The sequence below is a fragment of the Aethina tumida genome, chromosome 5, assembly GCF_024364675.1.
Source record: "Aethina tumida isolate Nest 87 chromosome 5, icAetTumi1.1, whole genome shotgun sequence".
Taxonomy (NCBI): domain Eukaryota; kingdom Metazoa; phylum Arthropoda; class Insecta; order Coleoptera; family Nitidulidae; genus Aethina; species Aethina tumida.
Genome location: NC_065439.1, coordinates 26,748,413 through 26,771,666, shown reverse-complemented (window position 1 = coordinate 26,771,666; position 23,254 = coordinate 26,748,413). Strand labels below are relative to the sequence as shown.

Genomic DNA, 23,254 nt, shown 5'->3' with positions numbered 1-23,254 from the left:
CTATCACCATTCATTGTTTCTGCTTCTTCCCGACAGATCCTTATTCTCATTAATTAGACATTTCTAATCTATTTTTTTTCTTATAAATTATCGAAGGTCTTAGTGTATAAATAAATAAGAACCAAATTATATAAAATAATTTATTAATTTATTATTATTATAATTTACAAAATATGATTAATCTAAGTCTGTACAAATCTTATATATCGCGTAGGATACAAAAAACACATTGAGCAAAAATCTCGTTTGATGTACAAAAATAGGTTCTCCATTATTACAATCAGTCCACTTAGTGAGAGTCTATCACACGATTTTAAACAACTGTTGTCATTATTAATAATTAACAAAAAAATGCACCTAAATTATAACCGGATGTTACGGAAATCTCGATTCCTTTATATACCTAGGATGTATGTTGTGGTAAGAATTCGATCTTGCGATCATGTGTGGTGGGAACCTAGGTTCCGGCGGTGAATACCGCCTTCTGTTCCTTTCTGCGTACCTCGGTCGGACATCATAATCGGGGGCGTGTGTTTCATATTGCCTTCCGGCTCTGTTCCTTTCCCTTTGTTTATAATATTCCATCTCCGAATCGTGGCCGAATATGTCTAACACCTGGTTTGTGTGGAATTCACTGATGGTCATGTCTGAGTTTCTTCTCCATGCTTCCCTGTATCTTTTGTCTAAAGTGTCGTCTACTGGTTGTTTCTTTTGGGAATTGCTCGAACTTTCACTTGAATTTTCTTCAGACGTTCCAAGTCCCAAATCCTTGTCAACATCAGTAAAAGTTTTAAAAGGTTTCTTGTTGTATCTTTCGATACTCGGCACAGCCTGATTCTTAAGAGCGTTGCCTAAATTGCTGCCATTTAAAGTAAACTGAGGGTGCGGAATGCAATACGGATGTGGCAAAGCTTTTTCCACGTTGGACATTTTGATCTCTTCATCAGGATCAGTTCTAGAGCAACATCCTGGTCCAAATAATGACAGAAGAACTGGCAGTAAGAACAATCCGTGCATAGCTCCACAAAAGACAACCAGGAACACCATTTTGAAGAATACGGAGAAAATATAATTATTAGCCAATAGTAGGGCAATCATTCCTAAGATGGTACTAACTGATCCTTGGAAAATAGGTAATCCCAATGCGTACAATGCTTCTTTCACCCTTTCATCTGGAGTCTTAGCTGTGGAAGACATGTAAGCATAGCAAATGTGAGCTGTGAAATCGACACTAAATCCTATACACATAATAAGGTTAATCATGGAAATTGAATCCAAATTAACATGCCACAACGCCATGTACCCTACCACTCCTGCTTCTATTGAAATGATGCTGAACGCCACCCATATTGAACACAAGAAGTTGGGTATGAAAATGAAGGACACAATCATCATAATTACAGCTCCAATTAACATGTTTTGAATTGAAAGTGGCCTAACTAATTCGAACTGGTCGAAGAATACGAAGTATGGATGGAAAACTGTGGCATTTAAAGGTGAATCCGCACATATCTTCCGTATAGCCCTGACCATCTCTTTTTCGTGTTCTGTACCAGAAATATTCACAGCTTGTATCAGGTATCTCATACCAATTATGTTTTCTCCTTTTTCATCAAATTTAACGTCTAAGCCAAATGGACTCGTAGGTGTCAACCAAAGTTCCTTCAGTGTTTTAATGAAGTCCTTTTTGGTATTAACCGATATGTTTAGGTAGTCCTGGTTCCTTTCTGCGTACTGGAGGAAACTTCTGAGCCAGGATTCCGTGTATAGTCCGTTAGAGATGTAGGATGTGTTTTCAAAGGTCTGAGTTAAGTTCTCCACTTGTTGCTGTATTTTCGGGTCAGAATAATCGTAGTTTCCTGCTATCACGACCTGGATCCTGTATGGAAATTCTCTGTAGTAGTCGTCTTCCCTGTCGAAGAATTCGATGGCGTATGAATCATTTTTGGCCACCTTTCTCCTTTCCAAACCTTCTTCTATTTGGGTCATCCCATATCCGGCTCCCAGAAGATAAACGCCGAAGGCCAAGATAACGATGACTTTGAAGCAACCATTGTTGATGCAAGCAGCAAAATAATCTCGGAAAAATACCATGAATCCATGCTCTCTGTTATCGATGGGATTGTCCACATCGTCGGGATCAACACCTCCAGAGCAGAAGACCCTGTAGAGCCAACATCTGTCATCTATAAAAAAAAACAATTTTAAATACACATAACAAAATTTCTGTCATTGTGAATGAGTACAAATAAAGCTGTTCATTCATTTATAGTCAGGTGCAGTAACATATAGGTAATCTACAGAACAATAGCACTAATGCGATTAAGAGCAACAAAAACCGGTGAAAGTATTTGTAGGTTCGTGTGTTAGTTCACGATGTATTGGTTTTGTGTGACACGGGTTATATAACATCTCGCATTCCGGTTCTTATCCTCCATTAAATGCACTGTAAGTGGCCATCATTATATGAAAATGCATTTCCGAAGTATTTATTGTCAAGGTCGGGCAATAATTATTTACTGTTGATATACCATTAGCCTCAGGATTTCTGCACAAATTACATGCTTTAGTTTAACATGTATTTCTGGTGTGTTTTTTCCTGTTATTTGCGTTAAAGCTAATAGATACTTCCTACTTGATTAATTAATGCGCATGTCGATCAATCATGCATCGACCAACACTTTCATCTTCACTTGAACTGCAAACTAACCATTTAATTAAATAGAAACTATTTAACGGCGTCCAAGATTAACTTAATTGTGACCCAAATTAAAAGTGCAATTTCTTTAAAGAGGTTTTAGGAGTGCGTATTACTTCTTCCTTTAAGTCTGAAACAGTTGTTTTATTTATACATTAAATGTTATGCTTCCTGTCACTTTAATATTAGTTTTGTATTTCTGAATTTAATTCAGTGATATAACACTAGGAGTTTGTAAAAGCCGGAAGGGTAGAAACCTACTAGAATTATGTAATAGGCGATTACTCTTAAAATATAATGAATATAGTTTGATCATATTTGTTGTATTAAAAGTAGTACAAAATTAACATATTTTTTCCAATTTCGTCATAAGTTACACTACACGTTACTTACATGATTTCGACAAGGGCTGAACTTTAAAGCAGAACACGGAATGAAGATTTTTTTCCTCGCAATAGCCGGAAATGGCAACGCAGGCGGCGAAGAAAGTCAGATGCCAAATAAAGAGCAGACAAGTGGCAGCTCCGGAGTATATGCAGAAGATAGTTACAGATGGGAACGGGCTGAAAATACCGATCCAAAAACTGAAGAAATCTGTCACTGATGTTATAGTGATGGATACGGCAGCTTCGCTCAACATCTGGGCCATTCGTTCCGGAACAGGTTGCTTTATTGATGTTCTCCTCCATGCGGCCAACATTACAAAGGTGTCGTCGATACCGATTCCTAAATAATTTTGTTGTGTGAGAATTAAAACAAAGGCGGTTTTTATTAAGTGACTTACCTATCATCAAGAATGGTGCAGCTAGATTTATACCAATGAAATCGACACCTGCGTACATGCAAACACCAAAGGCACATAGGGTGGCCATGGCAGCACTCAAATTGCCAAGGAGTCCAAGCCATGGTTTAGATCTTACCCAATCAGTCATCATACAAGTAACTGTAATAATAACCATAATGTAACTAGGTGTCTTTTAGACCAATTTTAGTAACTTACCCACTGAAAATGCAGCCATTATAATGAAGGTGGAGGTGAAATAAGGCACAACAGATTTTGTATTTTTCTCGAGTTCGTGATCTAAAGTTCTGGAAGCAAACCTGGCAATCCTTATGTGCTTGAATATGTTCTGTTTGTCTTGTACGTCTTCTATCAAATCCAAAAAGGCGTCCTCCCAAGCTGCTCCACTAACAATAATAAATTAGTATTCAAACAATTATGTTAAATGATGTGCCACTTACAGCTCGTCCAATTTTTTGCTATCAGCATTGCCAAAATACACCAATTGAACTGATGGCACGCTAATAATGAGGCCATCTTCACTGACTTCGGTGCCTCCAAAGAAAACTGGGAAGGCGTGGGCATCCCAAGTAACGGGATTAAACATTAGAGGGAACGTGAGGTTTATCGTTTTGGCTTCAACCTGAAGGAGAAGGAATTCAATTAATAATTCAAAAGTTCAATTCAATTTGCGATGGAAAGCTAACTGTCAACTAGATAATTACTAAAAGACCGCAGTACCGTGAACAATTTTTTGTATCTGAGGCAGATAATTAAACATGGTTTTCCTCGCAGATTCTATACCAAACAACAAAAAAATTAATTAACTGGTGCAATGTAAAAGTTACTTCCCGAAGGTAACAAAAAGTATTAAATAAAAATAAACTCATTGTTGTAGATAATGAATATTTTTTAAAACTGAGATTTGTATTTTTTTAATGATTACAATAAAAGTGAGAATAATCATCTGAAAACGTTTAAAATGCAATTGGGCTAACATTTTTACTATTGTTTGAGCATCAATAATTTTCCCATTTACCACATGTGCTTCATTGTTCATTTAGTACCTATAAATTAACCTTATTTCCAAATAACACTTTCCAGTTCTACACAATGGTACAATCACATGGAGGAAATGCTGAAGTATTAAATATTATTAGCCAATTAGAAAATGGTTACTTAATAGCATCATTAGAATATCTGAGGTATTAGTTTTTCCAGATTTCTAATACTTGTACTCAAGTATTTGCTTAAGCTACATCCAAGACAATAAAACATTTTCTCTTAGATATAAAGACCTCAAAAATGTATTCATCAATGGGTGATATTGCTTTGTTTGTTTATAAATCCAAATTTATTCTACTTTTACACCTCATTAGGTGCGTACTAATGTTTGTCTAAAATCGTGCATCAACCACTTTTATTTTGCTCAGCTTTCACCAAACAGGCAACAAGTACTTTACAATACTTTATGCCCAGCTGATTTTTAAAATTATAGAGTCCGTTCGTTAAGTCTAACAGGAAGTTTTATATCTACATTGTAGTTAAGGAAGATAAGCAGCTGATGCGCCATCAAATGAGAAACGGGGTACCCTACATTCCTCCAATCAATTAGTTGAATTTCTAATCGTTATCCAAATTAAACAACAATATCAGAAGTTTCTATCTCCCACGATTAATCAAACAATAATCCGTGGAAAACAATGAAATTAAAACAAAAACGACGCACGATCGCGCCAGTTTGCTTGTAACCTTGAATCTAATCGATATCGTTCCTATTTTCGCTTTCCATCGCGGCACTTTTACCCAGAATTTTTAAGCACAAATCGTTCGCGGTTCAAATGTCGCGTTTCTTGTGAGAAAACGCATCCCAAGCATTTGACCCACTGTTTAAACGGAGATCAGGGTCACCGCGGAAAAGATGCATCTCCACTTTCACACCGCCGTCTTGTTTGTTTTGACTTTATTTGGCGTGCGAGACACGGTCATTCATCATTGTCGGCTGCAATTTTTGAACTCACCTCGTCGATGATGTAGTCTAAGTTGAGGATGTCGTTCTGGAAGCATTCCGTCATCCATTTGGCACAAATTTCTTTGTAGGTGTAGTACTCTTCGTTGTGGTAAACTGTCATGTTTTGGATCAGCCCGTCCAAAAGGCGCAGTTCCTTCCATACGTCGGCGCGCAGCATGTTCCTGTCGCCGTCCTTGCTCGTCAGGATGACCCTTCCAAATCGCCCTATAACGTGATAAATTGTGATGATACAGTGGTGACTTTTATGAGGCAAATCATAAATTGAGCCCATTCATGATTAAATAATTAATACCTTGGCACCCACTTTCACTCTTTAGGCAATTTTGATTTTAATCTATGTTTCATTATGAAATCAATCATGAACTGTGAAAGGTCAATAAGGTTGAGGAATGCATCTCAATATAACAAAATAAGGTAAGTGGCACAAACATGTATATTATTACTGGTGTACTTCAATCTTAAAAAAATATAGAAGAAAGCCTAACAAAAGTGATAATTTTATGCAATATTATTTAAATCAGCACATAAAGCATGTCACTCTTTTGAATTTCTAAGCTGCTATGCGAAATAGTTCTCGTTTTTCTCGAGAAATTTATGTTCTTGGGCTTTCGATATAACGATCCAGACACAGTTAGTCAAAATTTACATAAAACATTTTCTTCCACACGACGTCTTCAAAAGATTAGAAGTATTCAAAAAGGCTAAACACCTTAATGTTAATAAATAATGGATGGAAATACTTTACATTTATTTAAATTTATATTGGAAAAGGAAGACATAGCTTCTACCTCAAAAGAAGTTTCACTAGACTAAATAGATCCAATATAGTTATTACAAAATAAAAAAAATACCTCTCTTATAGATAAATCAAATTTTTATTATATCAAATCAATTTATGAATCTCTTTAAAAGATTAGAAGTATTCAAAGAGGTATTGTCACCTTGATTTTCTTAAATAATGAATAGAAATACTTCCAAACATTTAAATTTATATTGGAAAAGGACATAGCTTCCACCTTAAAAAAAGTTTCACAAAACTAAATAGATCTAATACAGTTATTACAAAATAAAGGAAAAAATACCTCTTTTACAGTTAAATCAAATTTTTAATATATCAAATCAGTTTTTGAATCTCTTTAAAAGATTAGAAGTATTCAAAGAGGTATTTTCACCTTAATGTTATTAAATAATGAATAGAAATTCTTATAGATTCAATATAGTTATTACAAAATAAAAAAAATGTATCTCTTTTTTCATATTAATCAAATTTTTATTATTAATTTAATTTTTAAATTTCTTTAAAAGATTAGAATTATTCAAAAAGGTCTTGTCATCTTAATGTTATTAAGTAATACATCCAATTATTTAAGTTTATATTGGAAAAGGAAGACACAGCTTCTACCTTAAAAAAAGTTTCAAAAAACTATTATAAATAGATCCAATATAGTTATTACAAAATAAAAAAATATATTTCTTTTTCAGATAAATCAAATTTTTATTATTAATTTAATTTTTAAATTTCTTTAAAAGATTAGAATTATTCAAAGAGGTCTTGTCATTTTAATGTTATTAAATAATACATCCAATTATTTAAGTTTATATTGGAAAAGAAAGGCATAGCTTCTACCTTAAAAAAAGTTTCACAAAACTAAATAGATCCAATATAGTTATCACAAAATAAAAAAAATATCTCTTTTTCAAATAAATCAAATTTTTATTATTAATTTAACTTTTAAATCTCTATAAAAGATTAGAACTATTCAAAGAGGTTTTGTCCTCTTAATGTTATTAAATAATACATCCAATTATTTAAGTTTATATTGAAAAAGAAAGACATAGCTTCCACCTTAAAAGGAGTTTCGCTAAACTAAATATATCCAATATAGTTATTATAAAATGAAGAAAAAATACCTGCTAGGTCCTGCAATTAAATTTCTTACCTGCTCTTGTAATCCTGGCAACGTTAAACTTTTCGCTGTAGTTAACTTTGAAGAACTCCTCCACCACAGCTCGTTCGTATTTCCCTTCGCCATTTATGGGACTGAACAGGTACTCGGGATCGATGTTGTTGTGCAGCCTTTGATACCCAGTCATTCCCAAAAGTGTGAGGAGGATCGGTACGATCAGAAAGTACCCCGGGTATTTACCAACGATGAGTCCCAACTTGTAAAAGGATCTGTTGAGCCAATAATCGACGATTTTGAGACCCATTTTCTGCAACAAACAACACAATAAGTACTACTTTTATCGCCCAAAGAGTAATTTTGCAAGTCGGTCAGGTAAACAACCTGTCGAATGACTTATTCGTTTTCTATGGTTCAAAATATTATGCAATTCGATGCCAATGAACTTACTGCGGTTTACCTTCGCGAAAACGGATCCAAATATTGACGGGTACATGTGTAAAAATCTTTCTAACGGACACCTTTGTGTTTCGGTTTGACATTTCTCGGTCAGGGGCGCGTACGAAGAACGAATTGCATCAACTCCTTCGAGTAACTTTATATGGATACATGTGTTGTCACAATGTTGTGCTTGGACTTATTAATCAACCACGTTGTAAATGAAGTAATTAGCAAATTCGAAATTTGGAAATCCTACAAGGTTTTACAGGTTTTTTGTTGTTAAAATAAAAAATCATCTTAAGGGCATGCGTGCTCTTTTAGTGTGGCCGTTCTGGTAACCTAAAGCCCGGGGCTGGACTCCAAAAATGTTCGCACAACTTGTCCAACGAGTCCAGCATCAACTGTAAGACGGAGTGTCGGAGATTATTCGCCTCATTTGTTCCTTTAATAATGATATAATAGCAGGTTCTAGCACTATTAAGGCTTGCGATTTTATCGACGTTATTGTCGGCGGAGTGCTATAATCGCAGATAGTAATAGGCGGCGCTAAAATAATTTAATAACTACCAGTTTCCATGTGCATGGACGTTGATTTAATTAACTTCACCTAGATTATCCAAGGATTTTTTGCGCACTGCGAAGTAACTGTGATAAGGCTGATAATTTAAATCTCTTTGGACCTTTGGAACATACGATAATCAATGTTTAATTTAAGAATTGAGTTAATTAATATTTATTTCTGATGAACAAAAACCTTGTGGCAATTAGAATTAGGTTTAAAGAAGGTCTACCTTCGTCAAAATTAGAAATTCTGCTGCAGTACCACCTTATTTCAACAGACGTCGACCGCATCAAAATTATATAAACTGCCTTTAATCGCAACATATTAAATTCCTGCAGGCCGTTAATTAGGTATTAATTTATAATTGGCTCAAAAAAAAACGTCAGTTTTAAGGATATTTGCAACATACTCAGAAGTCCATAATTATCATTATGTAGAAAGTATATTTCATTGAATCGCCAAAACATATAATTTCATTGATCACATATCTGATAGCCACAAACCAACAATTTTTCCTTACATAATATCCTATTAAACAATTTTCACTTGTATTATTTATTAATTGTTTACCGATGCAGCCACTTACATAATCCCGTCGGATTATCGAACCGAATTGACGTAAAACACGATCAGTGAGTGCTTCAGGAATATTAATTGGGCTTACATGTTTAAGGCCACGTGCTTTTATGCAAGGTTCACACACAGACTCAAAATGTGATGGGTGAAGACCCGGTGTCGCATCCATCTTGCTTCCGGAGGACGGAGGAAATGCACGACGGTGTCGGCAATTTTGTCATTAAAAGTCGGCGGTTTAATTGCGAGTTTCTAACGTGACCCGCACCATTAGGAGGTGTATTTCGCAAACGTGACCCACAAACAAGCCGTAGCCGAACCGCAAACTCGGAAGGCGGTTTGACGAATCGAAAAACGATCGATCGAAGCTGGTGACTTCAACGATCGACGCGATGGGGAACCACTTTTGTTCTCGTTGGGGTTGGTCGCAGCAATTTCAATTCGAAACCGTGTCCGATTGGATTTTTCACGAATTGTATTTTGCATGTACAAATCGAACAAGTTGGGCAAAGTGCCTCACGATCTGCGGCTTATTAATTAATGTGTAACAATGTCGTCGCCGGTAAGTTGTGCGTAACGTTTTTCGCAACTTATTTCGTAATTTTTTGTCGACCGAATGTATAATACCCAGTTGATTATTTCTTAATGACGACTTAAGTACACGTTCGATAATTTCGATAACGAGACGTTTTCAGTAAACCCAAGATATTTTAGTGAAAGCTGATAAATAATGGGAAATGTGCATAATTAATCAAGTTATAGTCGTTAACAATGTCATTTGGTTTGTTTCTTTCGCCTATAAAATAATTTATGAAAGTACAAAAAAAAATTAAACGAATATTTTGGTAATTTTCACGCGACTGGTACTTATAATATAGAAAGTGTAATTTAGATAAATTAATTTATCAACAGGTTATTTCACAATTGTTTAAAGAATTGTTGTCTCTTTCTTTTGTTAGAAAAAATGACCTCAATTCCTTCAGAATTGTACTAACCCAATTAATCTGTTTTCCTACGCAAATTTATGCAATTATTTGTGATAGGAACGTTATAAATCCTGATTGTGGAATAATTAGCTGTTTTTCAAAGACATGTGTGAAGCAAAGAATTAAATTTGTTGTATTTTATTGAATACATCTATTTACTCTATCATTTTGAATTATATATATTAAATATTTAGTTCCGGATTATATATAAATTAAACTAGATTTAACAAATCAACTTAAATTATCAATATTATTTAATATATTATATTAATAAAAACCTCCCTGTAATTTTTTTGTTAATGTTAATTATAATGAATAATTGATTAAAAGATAGACAATAAAAAACTTTATGAAAACCTTAAAAATATTTTCCATATCATCCGATAGAGGTCTTCTATATTAACATATACCAATATAACCTAACATAATCTAACATAATCTAACTAAAAATTTATTAGAATTAAATTATCTGAGAAATTTAAAATCGATCAAAATGAATACATATCAAATATCACTATAAAATGGACACATTAATTATTTATAATCTTATAGCTTTAACTTACAACTTACAGCTTATAAAATGTGACAAACATGAATTATTTTAAATTAAATATGTTATTTAATTATAAATATATTATTTATATATTATTTCAGCCCGGATTATATATAAACTAAACTAGATTTAAAAAATCAACTTAATTTATCAATATAATATAAACGAACAGATAAATATGTCTCTGTAATTTTTTTTGTTAATAATCCAATTATAACGAATAATAGGTTAAAAGATAGACAATAAAAAACTTTATGAAAGCCTTAAAAATTTCATCCGAAATATATTATAACCTAACTTAACCTAACAAAAAAATGAAAACCATTGATTAGAACATTTTTACAATAAAAAATAAAATATATATAAATATATTATTTAATTATAAATATGTTATTTATATATTATTTAAGTCTGGATTACATATATAAACTAAACAAGATTTTGCAAATCTTTATCAATATGATACAGATAAAAGTCGCTGTATTTTTTGTTAATAATCTATGTATAATGAATAATAGGTAAAAAGATAATAAAAAACTTTATGAAAGTCTTAAAAATCTCTTCTCTATTGTGGTATAACATAACCTAACCTAACTAAAAAATGAGAACCATTGATTTGAATATTTTTTTCAATAAAAATTATATTATCTGTTAAATTTAACATAAACCAAAATGGATACATACTATAATTCACAATAAAATGGACATAAAACTTTTTTATAATCTTATAACTTATAACTTTAAAAAATAGACAATAAAAAACTTTTTGAAAGCTTTAAAGATATTTTCCATATTTTCCGATAGAGGTCTTCTATATTATAACCTAACCTAACCTAACTAAAAAATGAAAAATATTGATTGGAACGTTTTTTATATAAAAATTAAATTATCTATTAAATTTACACCAAATTTCACAATAAAATAGACACATTAATTTTTGATAATCTTATGAAATCTTAAATCTTAACTTATTACTTTAACATACAATTTATATGTCAGAATTTGAAGTTTACAACTTATAACTTAAAAAAAATGAACAGACACAAGTTTTTAATTGGGTAACTTTTAAATTATTAACACTACTATTAAAGTTAACCTTTTAAACAACAAAAATACATGTTTTTAATATATTGGTAGAAATTTGGATATTTTTTGAACATACACGAATAATTTATGTATTTCGTTTATTAACCTTTAAACAATTGTTAATTGTTAGCATTTTTAATGTAAAAATACAAATAAATTTACAAATCAAAAGAATCAAATTACGAAAATTGAAGGTCGTAAGACCTCATTACACTCGACAATGGTGCAATAAAGCAAGGTAATTATTCATTACCAATTAGGCTCACGTACCAACTTATTGTATTAACATAACTTATTATATCAACAGACTCAATATAAGGACTTATTAAGTGGTAGTTTATATTTTTTTATTTGGACCTCCTAGTTATGATTTCACTCGACCGATAAATTAATAATAACACTGATTCAAACTGCACCAACAGATACTTTGTGTGTTCGAATGAAAAACGTCTAAATCCGGCGTCCTGCTATTTTCCACCGGGCACGTATGCGTATTTTCTAATTGTGTACGCACACTCTTGCGCCATTCAGCGACCGAGTTGAATAAACTTCTGGTACATGCTCGCAGGAAGTTTTTCCAATTGCAGTAGTCATCATTTCATTCAGTCTTTTAACGTTCGAGCTAATTAAATGATATCAAAACATATTATAACGGTCCGGCCTTTATTGTATTACATTAGCAATTTAAAATAATGGTTAAATTACTACGAGCAAACAATGATTTATTATAAGAGCCGCGATTTCTTAAACGATACCGTCGGATGAAAAAATTGCAGTTTTTGCATGCAGCTTCTCACCAATGGTATTGACGGCAGGGAAATGGGTATAATGGAGAAACATCTGTGATTACTTACAGTTAGGCAAACTTCGGTTCACCTTTTATTTTCTGTGATTATTTATACAGCTCATTTCCCGATAACTGAATGTTATTGTGGCAAGTTTGCATTTTAATGTTTCGACTGTGTGTACCATAGTTGCGGTAACTCTGGATGCTCTATAAATTCCGGACTAACTGTACGGACATCGAGCATATGAATATCATTAGTGTGTTCTAGGTGTATCATTTTGGTTTATCAGTGCCATAATTATAGGTTGGTTAGTCACGAAATGCGCTTGAAATTTCATAGTAAGTGGTTTTATCACCTTTTACGACGACAGACCATGAAGTTCATCAAAATTACGTCGGATAAGCAACCGAAAATTTTATCTTATACGATACATTTTCTTTTTAATAAATCAAATATCAACATTGATATTTTGCCATATATAATTTACAAACCGTAAAAAAAATTTAAAAAGATTTAATTAATTAATTAGTTATTGTTTTACATATTTTTATTAAAAATGATTATCTTATAAATTTTCAGGAAATTTTAAATTATAAATTGGAATAATATTTAATTGTATTTCGTATTTTTTATAGAAAACAAATTTCTCCACAAATAAAAAAATATATATAAAATCATTTTACATTAATTATTATTTGTCTAAAGTAGGGTAAAAATTTTCATGACAATTTGTTACCAAATTTCCAAGAAATTTAAAATTATAAATTAGAATTTGTAATTTTTTATAAAAATTAAAAAAATACAAAGCATATATTTTATTTTCATTTTAAATTAATTATTATTATTTATCTAAAGTAAGATAAGAGTTTTTCTAACAATTCGACATCACGTTTAATTTAAAAATTATATTAAAACCTATATACAAAATACAACAATAAACAGTGAATCAATTAAAATTTCAATTTGCAGTATGTATCGTTTGACATTTTTTAATTTAAAATTATCTTAAATTATATTAAATTTCATGGAAATCTAAATTTAAAAATCTTAAATTGATTATCTTTCGCATATATTTTTTTTAATTTTCCACAAATTAAAAAAATAAAAATTTAAAAATCATTTTAAAATAGTAATTATATATTATTAACACTAAAATTATGAAGATATTTTACAAATATTAAAAACTTTCTTATTACTTTTTGTAAAGTAGGATAATAGATGTTCTAACACAATTAATAACGTTACTATGTTTAATTTAAATATTAAATTAAAACTCATAAACAAAACTAATAACAGTTAAAAACACATAAAATTCCAAATTGCTGTTAATTAATTTTTTATATGAATTAATTATTTAATTAATGTTTTATAATAATTTTATTAAAAATAAAAAAAATTTCTAGAAAAGCCTCAAATCATTAAAAAATTATTACATATTTTAATTCTTTATTATTAATAGTAATTATAATAATTTAGGGATTTTTACGAAATTTCAAGGAATTTTCTTTATCTAAGCCAAAAGTAAGACATAACATCATTATGTTATTATATTTAATATAAATGCATTAATAACTAATAAACAAAATAAAATTAAAATATAGATAGCAATTTTTGTATTAAAAACCATGATGTTACTAATTTTTAAAAATAACTGAAACCTCTAAACATATAATTAATATTAAATTGACTCATATTTTGTTTAATACACATATGCACACATATATTTGCTTTTATATCAATAGCACAATCTCTGTATATTGAGTCATTTCAATTTATGTGTTTGAAACAAACTAAATAGCAAATACATGGTATTTGCCATTAGGCACAGCCTTTCAATACCCTGCGTGGTAAAATAACCTTGCAACAATTTTTTTTTTAATTTGCATTACGAAACAATCGCTTGTTTTATATTCAATTAATCCAGTATTTGAAAGTGTCTCAGAAAAATACATTTTCCATGAAAAAAAAAACAAACGTTAGAATATATTACAGTTGTAATATGGCAAGGTTGTGTAAACGTAATTGAATGTAAATAACTCTATCTCAAGATAAATACAGCAGAGCGTTATTTAAATAACAATAAATATTAAAATATTAATAAATAATGTACTGTAATAAAGTTGAAACGTCCATTCTTGGCCATTGAAAGCTTATTAACCCGGTAAACATTTAATTATACAATTAACTAACACAGGATTTGTTGTAAAATGCTTGTAATCGGTTTCTAATTTGCAATACTTCGCGCATGTTCTGTTTCAGTGGGAAAGAAGGAAATTAAAATTGTGTAATAAATATACTTTTACAAGTTACAAGCTGTTGAATGTGTTGTTGGAGACAAAGAAATTCAATGAGGACCAATTAAAGTGAGGAAGATAGATACTAAAATTGTCTAGGGGTAACTAAATGACAGTCAAATTGATCTAACAGCTTTTTTGTTATAAAATTGTTACATTGCATCAAATCTTGAATGTTTCCTTAACACTTGCAAACTATTAAAAGTTTTGTAAAAAAATTATAATGATGAGTAATTAGAGAAAGAAAGAATGATTCCTGAAATCATCTAAGGGTAACTAAATAACCTTCAAATTGACCAGTTAGCTTTTATATTCTACATATTCTACATATGTTGTATTGCATCAAATCTAAACTGTTTCATTAACATTTATAATCTATTAAAGCAAATGAAGAGCCAAACTGAGGAAGAAACAATCGTTACTGAAATTGTCTAAAGTTAACTAAATGACAGTAAATTGACTTATCAGCATTTTTGTTATAAAATTGTTACATTGCATCAAATCTTGACTGTTTTCTTAACACTTAATTATTAAAAGTTTTGTTAAAAAAATGTATAATGATAAGCAAACAGAATAAGTAACAATGGTTACAGAAATTATCTAAGGGCAACTAAATGACAGTCAAATTGACCAGTCAGCTTTTTTATTCTACATTTGTTGCATTGCATCAAAATCGACTATTTTGTTAACATTTGCAAACTATTAAAAGCAGTGTTTAAAACAAAGAAATATACTGAAGGTTAAACAGAGGAAGAAACAACTGTTGCTGAAACGGTCTAAGGGTAACTAAATGCCAATTAAATTGACCTATTAGCTTTTTTATTATAAAATTATTACATTGCATCAAATCTTGATTGTTTCGTTAACACTTACAAACTACTTAAGGTGTTTTTATAAAACAAAGAAATATAATTAAGACCAGAGGCAGAAACAACAGTTGTTGTAATTGTTTAAGGGTAACTCGAGATTCTTCTAATGACAGCCAAATTGTCCCACCAACTTTTTCGTTATACAATTGTTACATTGCATCAAATCTCGATTGTTAACACTTCCGGTGCCAATCTCCTCACCTTACATAACCAATTACAAATATACATCAATTATAACGTTATTATTAAGCTATCATAAAGTTACCGCTATTATTTTATGATATGTAGATTTATGTGCTGCAACATTTTTTTTTAAACTATTTATTAACTAACTAACATTCACCGCAAACACCAATTATCACGCTGTAGGAACACGTTTTTGTTCCAATGAAAAGGAAAGGGAACTCGACTCTGCAACAACTGTTTATGTCGGTAACCTAATTCTGCTCCCATTGTTGTATTCGGAACGACTATTAGACGGACCATTAGTGATTACCCTAAATTAATTTTTGTATTGCCTAGATGAAAGAGCGTTAATGAAATAAAGCATGTGGCTTCATTGGAACGGAGCATTGTCTTGTTTTTTGTTCAGTCGATCTTCAGACTTTAATTTGCTCCGGGATACGTAAAAGAAAAGGAGAAAACTCGTGGTAATAAACATAAAATGTTTGAAGGACAAGGAAATATGGAATTTTATAAATTAATGGCTTAAGTAAATATCGTATTAAATTGTTATCGTTGTTGTTATTTGACCCACAAAAATGAAAATCAAAATTATTATTTATAGGTTTGTTTGTTAGTCTTTCCCCAAAATATCCAATAAAGAATTGCCCCACAACATCTGCCTTAAAGAAGACAAACAATTCATCGTCGCAATTACCAATTAATCCGGCAAGTCCAAGATAAGCACCGCTAATCGTCGGATGTGAAAATCAACAAACGCAAGAAACAATTTATTTTTAAGTATTCATTAATTAGAATAGGGTCAGATATGTTTATAAACAAGTGAGCACAAAATATTTTGTAACATGTTGATATGTCACGTATCTTATCACAATGGTGTAAGTTAAACGGTGCTTCCTTCTCTTTGTGTTCTATTTATACGGCGGTGCCGAAAGGGGTACATTTGGTACATTAACACCGAATTCCTTTGGGCAATCGAGAGGTTGCGTACATCACATGCTGCCGAACTAACATCAGAATTGCCCAAATTGTGCACGTGTGATAACACACGATAAAAAAGTACCCTGACCTGTAAACTTTCGCGAACCGATAACACTTATTAAAAGTTGTAAAATAGTATAATATTACATTGGCCACGACTTGTCCGACAAGATCATTCAATAACTGTGCTCCGGCATAATTTTTCGCATATCTACCCAACAGATACGACCACTCAATCCGTTACCAGTTCACGAGTATATGATGCGACTGAAAAATTGTTTTAAATCGCCACACGGTCGCATCTGTTCTGCTATCGATAACAAGTTTGTGGTATTTAGGAGATGCTACCTAACGGTTGATTTTGAAGAAATGTGCCAATCACATAAACGGCACGTTGATACGTTTTAATCGGTCGACGTTAATAAAACAAATACGGTACGCGGAAGTAGTTATAACTTAATTAATTTATAAATAAACATCCGTGTTGTTTGCTTTAATTTTAATGCGAGATAAAAGCAAAACATCTCTTTAAACTAGGAAATGACATGACAATCGAAAGTTGTTCATAACTATTCAATAGGGTTGGCGTTAAAAATTGTTTGAGTTAGGTTTACAACGCACACATTTCACTGAAATCACAATTTGTAGATTATGAGTAAATATAATTGTGTGATTCACTTTATTTGTTCCTGTTTATCAATGACTTATATATTCTACAGTTTATGTTCTGAAACTAATTGGGGACAAATGAAAGAACGGAGCAACTTTATATTTAAATTTAATGTAGTTAGTATTTATGGTGACTGGTTTAAAGTTAATTAAATTCTGATATATTTAATCTATATTGCCGTGAGAACTCTAAAGTTTGTTAACTAATTGGAAACAAATTGATGAACAACTTAATCTCTTTTCTATACTGAACGATTTTAACAAGGAATTACTTATTATTGTATTATTGAAACGAAATACTTAAATAAAGCAAGATTTTCGAATATTTTCTCTTCTTTTATTTCTTTCTGATAGAATCTTATGACATCTTAAATTTTGAAATTAATTAATAACTGTAAATATAAATTATCTTGTATTATAAATGTAATTTACGTATTTGTAATAACTAATTTTAAATATTATTTAAACTGTAATTCATTTTAATGTGAGAATTCTGTTAAATATTGGAAACAAACTGAAGGGAAAATTATATTAGCAACATAATCTCATTTCTTTACTGAATGATGTTTAAATTAATTTTAAAATATATTTACATCAGTATAAAATATAATTTTTAAAATTATTTTTCTTCTTTTGTCATTTTAAAAAAGTTATAAGTGAATTATCCTAAATATTTTAAATTAATTATTAATTTGTTAGCTTTCCTATATTTTAAATATAATTTACATATTTATACTAAAAAATGTTAAGCAATATTTAAATTTTAATGTTTTTCATTCATTTTAATGTGAGAATTTACCTAAAATCTCTTCTTCTTTTCTCATAATTTGAAATAATTATAAATTAAGTTTTCTCAATTTTTGAAATTAATTAATTACATGTGAATTTCCTTGTATTATAAATATAATTTACAAGTAATTGGTTCAGTAGTTATCAAATAAAATATGTTTTTTCATTTTTGTTAGTGTTAAATTAGGTATTTTTAATTTTTGGTGGATTTTTATGATTATTTTAATTAATTAATTTAATTTTCACTATTATTCAAGAAAAAAATGTACCTTTTTCTCTTCTATTATTATTATTATTATCATTATCATTATAAATGTATACATGGATGAAGGAATGTTTAATTTCTAATAGTTTTTCACTAATTGATATTCACCAAACACTGAGTCATTTTTACATGGGTTAAGAATTTTAACCAGCAAATATTTCAGCAGTAATAAAACAAGTAAAATAAAAATAAAACAAAAAATAACAAGTTTTTTAACTATTATTATTACGTTTGCCAGGTGGTACGTACTTCTTCAGTTTTTACCAAATTTTCAATGAACCGGTAAATTTTTAATTCAAAATTCTTGAAAATAATTCTCTTTTTTTTATAAATTTATGTAATTACAGCAACTGGTTTAAAGTATTATTCAAGTTGTACCATTTTTAATTTATATAACCGTGAGAATTTACCAAAACTTTGTTCACTTCAGGTATTTTTAATGTATTAACAATTGAAAGTGGCTCATTTCGTAACAGAACTTTAAATGGGTACGGAGATGTTTTCTAAAAACCTTTTCGTGTTATTGTAAACGCACAAATAAATTAATTTCTATTCCCCAACATAAACATGGTTGGGCATGCGAAAACACAAACAGTTTTCACTGACTCATTCCTTTGTATTGAACTGAAAATTTGCGTAGTTCAATCATCATAATTAGAAGCAGTGAAACTGTTTTTTGACTAATGAATAGTCCGACAAATAATACAATTTATTGGTTTGCAGTAATAGTGAAAATAATAACCTTGCTGACATGGTTCAAGACTTTTAATCAACTTTCCATTATAGGTGGATGTGTTTGTGAAACAATGCATTGTTTACAAACGTGTAAGGAATATACCCGACTTTTCTGGTCGGCGTTTGATCTTTCGGTTGCGCAGACCGTGTTCCAAAACGTACTAAGGTTATGTAAGGAAGTTGCAAGGTAACGTCGGATGAAGACGTCTTACTCCACCAACTTAACTAAAGGAATTATGCGTGACTAAAATTGGTTAATTCGTATTTAACGACTATTAAACAATTTCACTCAGTTTCCAACTAAGTGGAACGAATTCGGTATTAAATAATGGACGTGTAAATCTTCAAAATGATGGTAATCATAACTGGATGCCGTGAAGTTTATTGTTGGCCACCGCATTGTTTTAATTTGAAAGCTTAACACAATAACACCAAACAAACAATCCTCGTTAACACCGATACCGATGATTCTCGAAAATTTTCGTTCCTGCTCAGCTTACCGACTCACGGCTTCACAAACCGTGACTCAGACAGGTTGGATTCTTTGAGTCAGGTAAGTATTGCGCCGCGGGCCGTCATGGGTACTACGCATCCGATTTGATGGTCCAACTGTTTCGACTACCTACTACCATTGTGTCCCGTTTTCGAATCTTATTGTCCGACCACGCATCGCCGTTTTTGAAAAGTGTTTTTGTGGAAGGTTGGCCCCCCTCTAAAAATACCTGTGACGCGGTCGGAAAGTGTGAAATCGTAGATTTTAAGTAAAAGGTTGGATGGTGCGATTTTCAATTGCTCACTTTTACTGGAAACACTTAAATTTATTCAAATTCACACCCATAAAGGCTTCTATAAAAGTATAATTTTAATTATTAGAGGAAAAGTTTATAATTTCATTGTTTCCTTATTATTTGAAGATGTGACAAAAGAGATTTGTTTATTTCATACAACAATTAAGTTAATTACTATTTAATTATAAAATTTATTTATAATAATATCAAATAGCGGAAGTGTGCATGTTTATGTCACAATAATAATTACAATAATAGTTTAAGGGAATTTCAGTTGTTATCACAGTAACACATCCCACACACAACTTTTTGTAGGTAAATTTGTATTTGATATTTTATATAGTTATTGATCCTGTTTATTGTTATATTGTATGTCAAGAATTTATTACAATTTATATTACACCGTTTCAAGCAATTATTACATATTAAAATCCTAAAAATTATACTGCACGTCTGTAAAGACTTTATGGTAAACTATTATTAATAAATATGCAGTTGCAAATTGTGTATTGTTTAATAATTAAATTAATTAAATTCAGTCAGCATGCGCACATCAAGGTTTAAATTTTTAGACAAACAATATCCGTTTATATTATGTAGTACAATTAAAATAGTAAATAAAAATTATTAAATATATATTAAAGAAAAATTTAATTTAATTTCTGATTAATGTAGTAAAAATATTTATAAAATTCTAACTAAAAATGTGTTTCTTAATCTTAAATAAAAAATAATTCAATATAAATTAACGAAGTTGTTTTTAATTAATTTTAAGATAAAATTAAAAAAAAAAAACTAAAAATCTGATAAAAAATCAAAATTGTTTTTAGTTCCAAACAAAAAATAATCTAATAATAATTTGCATAAATATTTCATTTACTGTATTAAAAAAATATTTAAATTAATTTATTTATAATTTTTTTTCTAATAAATTTTAAGATAAAATAAAAAAACTAAAATTCTGATATTTGGAGTCAAAAGTAAAAGTTTTTAGTCCCAAATAAAAAATAATTTAATAATTATTTAAAAAAAATTTTTAATTTATTGTATTGTAATAAATAATAATTATTATTATATTTATTTAAATTTTCTTGCCTTCATTAAATTAAATGAACAATGAAAAATTTATTAAAGAAATATTTAAATTAACTTATTTTTTATTTGTTTCTAATTAATTTACTACAAAATAAAAAAAAAAACTATAAAATTTTGATATTTTGAGTCAGTGTGTTTCTTAGGCTCATAATTTTCTAATAATTTGCATAAATATTACATTTATTGTATTGTAAAATAAATAAAAATAATTATTTTATTGGATATTATACATTGAATTAAATGAACAATAAAAAATTTATTAAAGAAATATTTAAATTAACTTATTTTTAATTTATTTCTAATTAATTTTAAGATATGAAGAAAAATCTATAAAATAATTGAACTCAAAAGTGTTTCTTAGTCTTAAAAAATAATTTAATAATTTATTTTTATAATTTATATTTTTTTAATTATTTATAATAATTTTTTATTTATTGTAAATAAAATAAAAAAAAATATTATTTAATATTTTGCTTGCTTTTAATTCAAATTACATTGAATTAAATTAATTTAGAAAAAGAAATTTAATTTAATTTCTAATTATTTTTAAGACGAAATTATGTTTAAGACTAAAAAAATGTTTCTTAGACTTAAATAATTTAAAGACCCATATATAAAAAATATTTAATTTTTTTAAGTGAAATAATTTTTCATATTGTAAACAAAATACTAAAAAAATCAATATTTTCTTACTTATATGCAATAGTAATGTTTGTTTAATGTGCTATATAAATTTATGGCAGACTTAAACCTTAACCATAAACTAAGGAACTAAATTTTATTAATGTATATAATTAAATAATTTTGTCTAAATAATTTTAATAACATTTATTTAATATTTAATAATTTTTAGAATAATTGCAACATTTTTAGAGTAAGCTAAAATAAATACAATTTTTTAAATATTTTTATAAATAATATATCTTTATTTTTATTAGGATAGTAACAATACAAAGATTTTTTGGACCATTTATAGTTAGGATAGGTTATGTGAAATATTAAACTGAGCAAGTTTTTTTTTTATAAAATTAAATCTATCATTTCAAAACTGATGTAAATTTGAACGAGGAAATTAGGTATATTAAAATTATTTTCTTGTTATAACTTTAATTAATAAGATTAATTAATTTAATATGCTACAACATTGATTACACCCTTAAACCAATAATGTTTGATTTTATATTTATTACAAATATATTTCAAATGATTAATAAAAATTAAAAATTAGTTACATTTTTTAGAAATTAAAAAATTAAATTTATTCTTACAAAATTTATTAAACATATAATTTTTTTATAAATATCTTTAATAAAAAGTATTATTAAATATTTTTTTCAATCAAATTAAATCACAAAAACAATATTTATACCTTTTTTCATAATAAACTGGTAAAAGATAAAAAACTTTGGTACAAACCTGATTCTAATTTAAAAGTCCTTCCTGATCCCAAAACCCAAAAAAATCGAAAAAATTCCAAAATTAAAAACACTCCACTGCACCACTCACAATTGGTATTTAAAAATCGACCGCGCACTGATTTCGCACCTCCCGCAGTACTTCCGTGGTGAGCCTTACTTGTTTTATTTTTTTTAAGGTGCACTTGTCGCGATCTCTTCGTTGGAGTGCGTTCGTCGAGGTCTGCAGCGCGGACTGACCGACTGGCGTGTCGATTTCGGCGCTCCGACTGGCTGAGTGCCCCACTTGGTCAACTTCTTGGTTCCAGGCTGCGTGTGCAAGCTGATAACGAGGAACGCAACCGGCCGAGTACCGTGCTCGAACCCACGGAACTTCTCGATGGACCCGGATCGAACAGTTCTCGACTTTATATCGATAGGGTGAGGGGAGGATTTTTCGAACGGGCACAGGTTATGTGGTTTTTCCAGAAAATTTGCCACAGTTTAACAATTAATAATTGTGACATGCACAATTACTCTTTGTAAGCGCTTATTGACATTTATCAAGTTAAAAATACTTGTTCCAATCCAATTCAAACTGTAATAATACCCATATTCAAAACACACATTGAATGAAATACTAACAAAGGTAATTTATTAAAGATCTTCATTAATAGTGAATATGTAATAAAAATTAAGAAAATATTTTAACCTAAGAATTAAAAATAAAATCAAATTATACAAAAATCATTAAAACAGAAAGGAGAAATAATCCTGAAGAATCTTAG

The 23,254-nt window shown here is 29.5% G+C and overlaps 1 protein-coding gene across 1 annotated transcript; it reads right to left on the bottom strand.

Moving 5' to 3' along the window:
* Positions 1-126: 126 nt before the first annotated feature.
* LOC109602662 (patched domain-containing protein 3) lies at positions 127-22,821 on the bottom strand. The gene is made up of 8 exons (XM_049967473.1): positions 22,489-22,821; positions 7,452-7,725; positions 5,501-5,715; positions 3,941-4,122; positions 3,699-3,886; positions 3,483-3,641; positions 3,092-3,424; positions 127-2,186 (listed from the first exon to the last, which is right to left on the bottom strand). The coding sequence occupies exons 2-8, from the start codon at positions 7,720-7,722 to the stop codon at positions 376-378; spliced, it is 3,159 nt and encodes a 1,052-aa protein (XP_049823430.1). The 5' UTR covers positions 7,723-7,725; positions 22,489-22,821; the 3' UTR covers positions 127-375.
* Between the last annotated feature and the right edge of the window lie 433 nt (positions 22,822-23,254).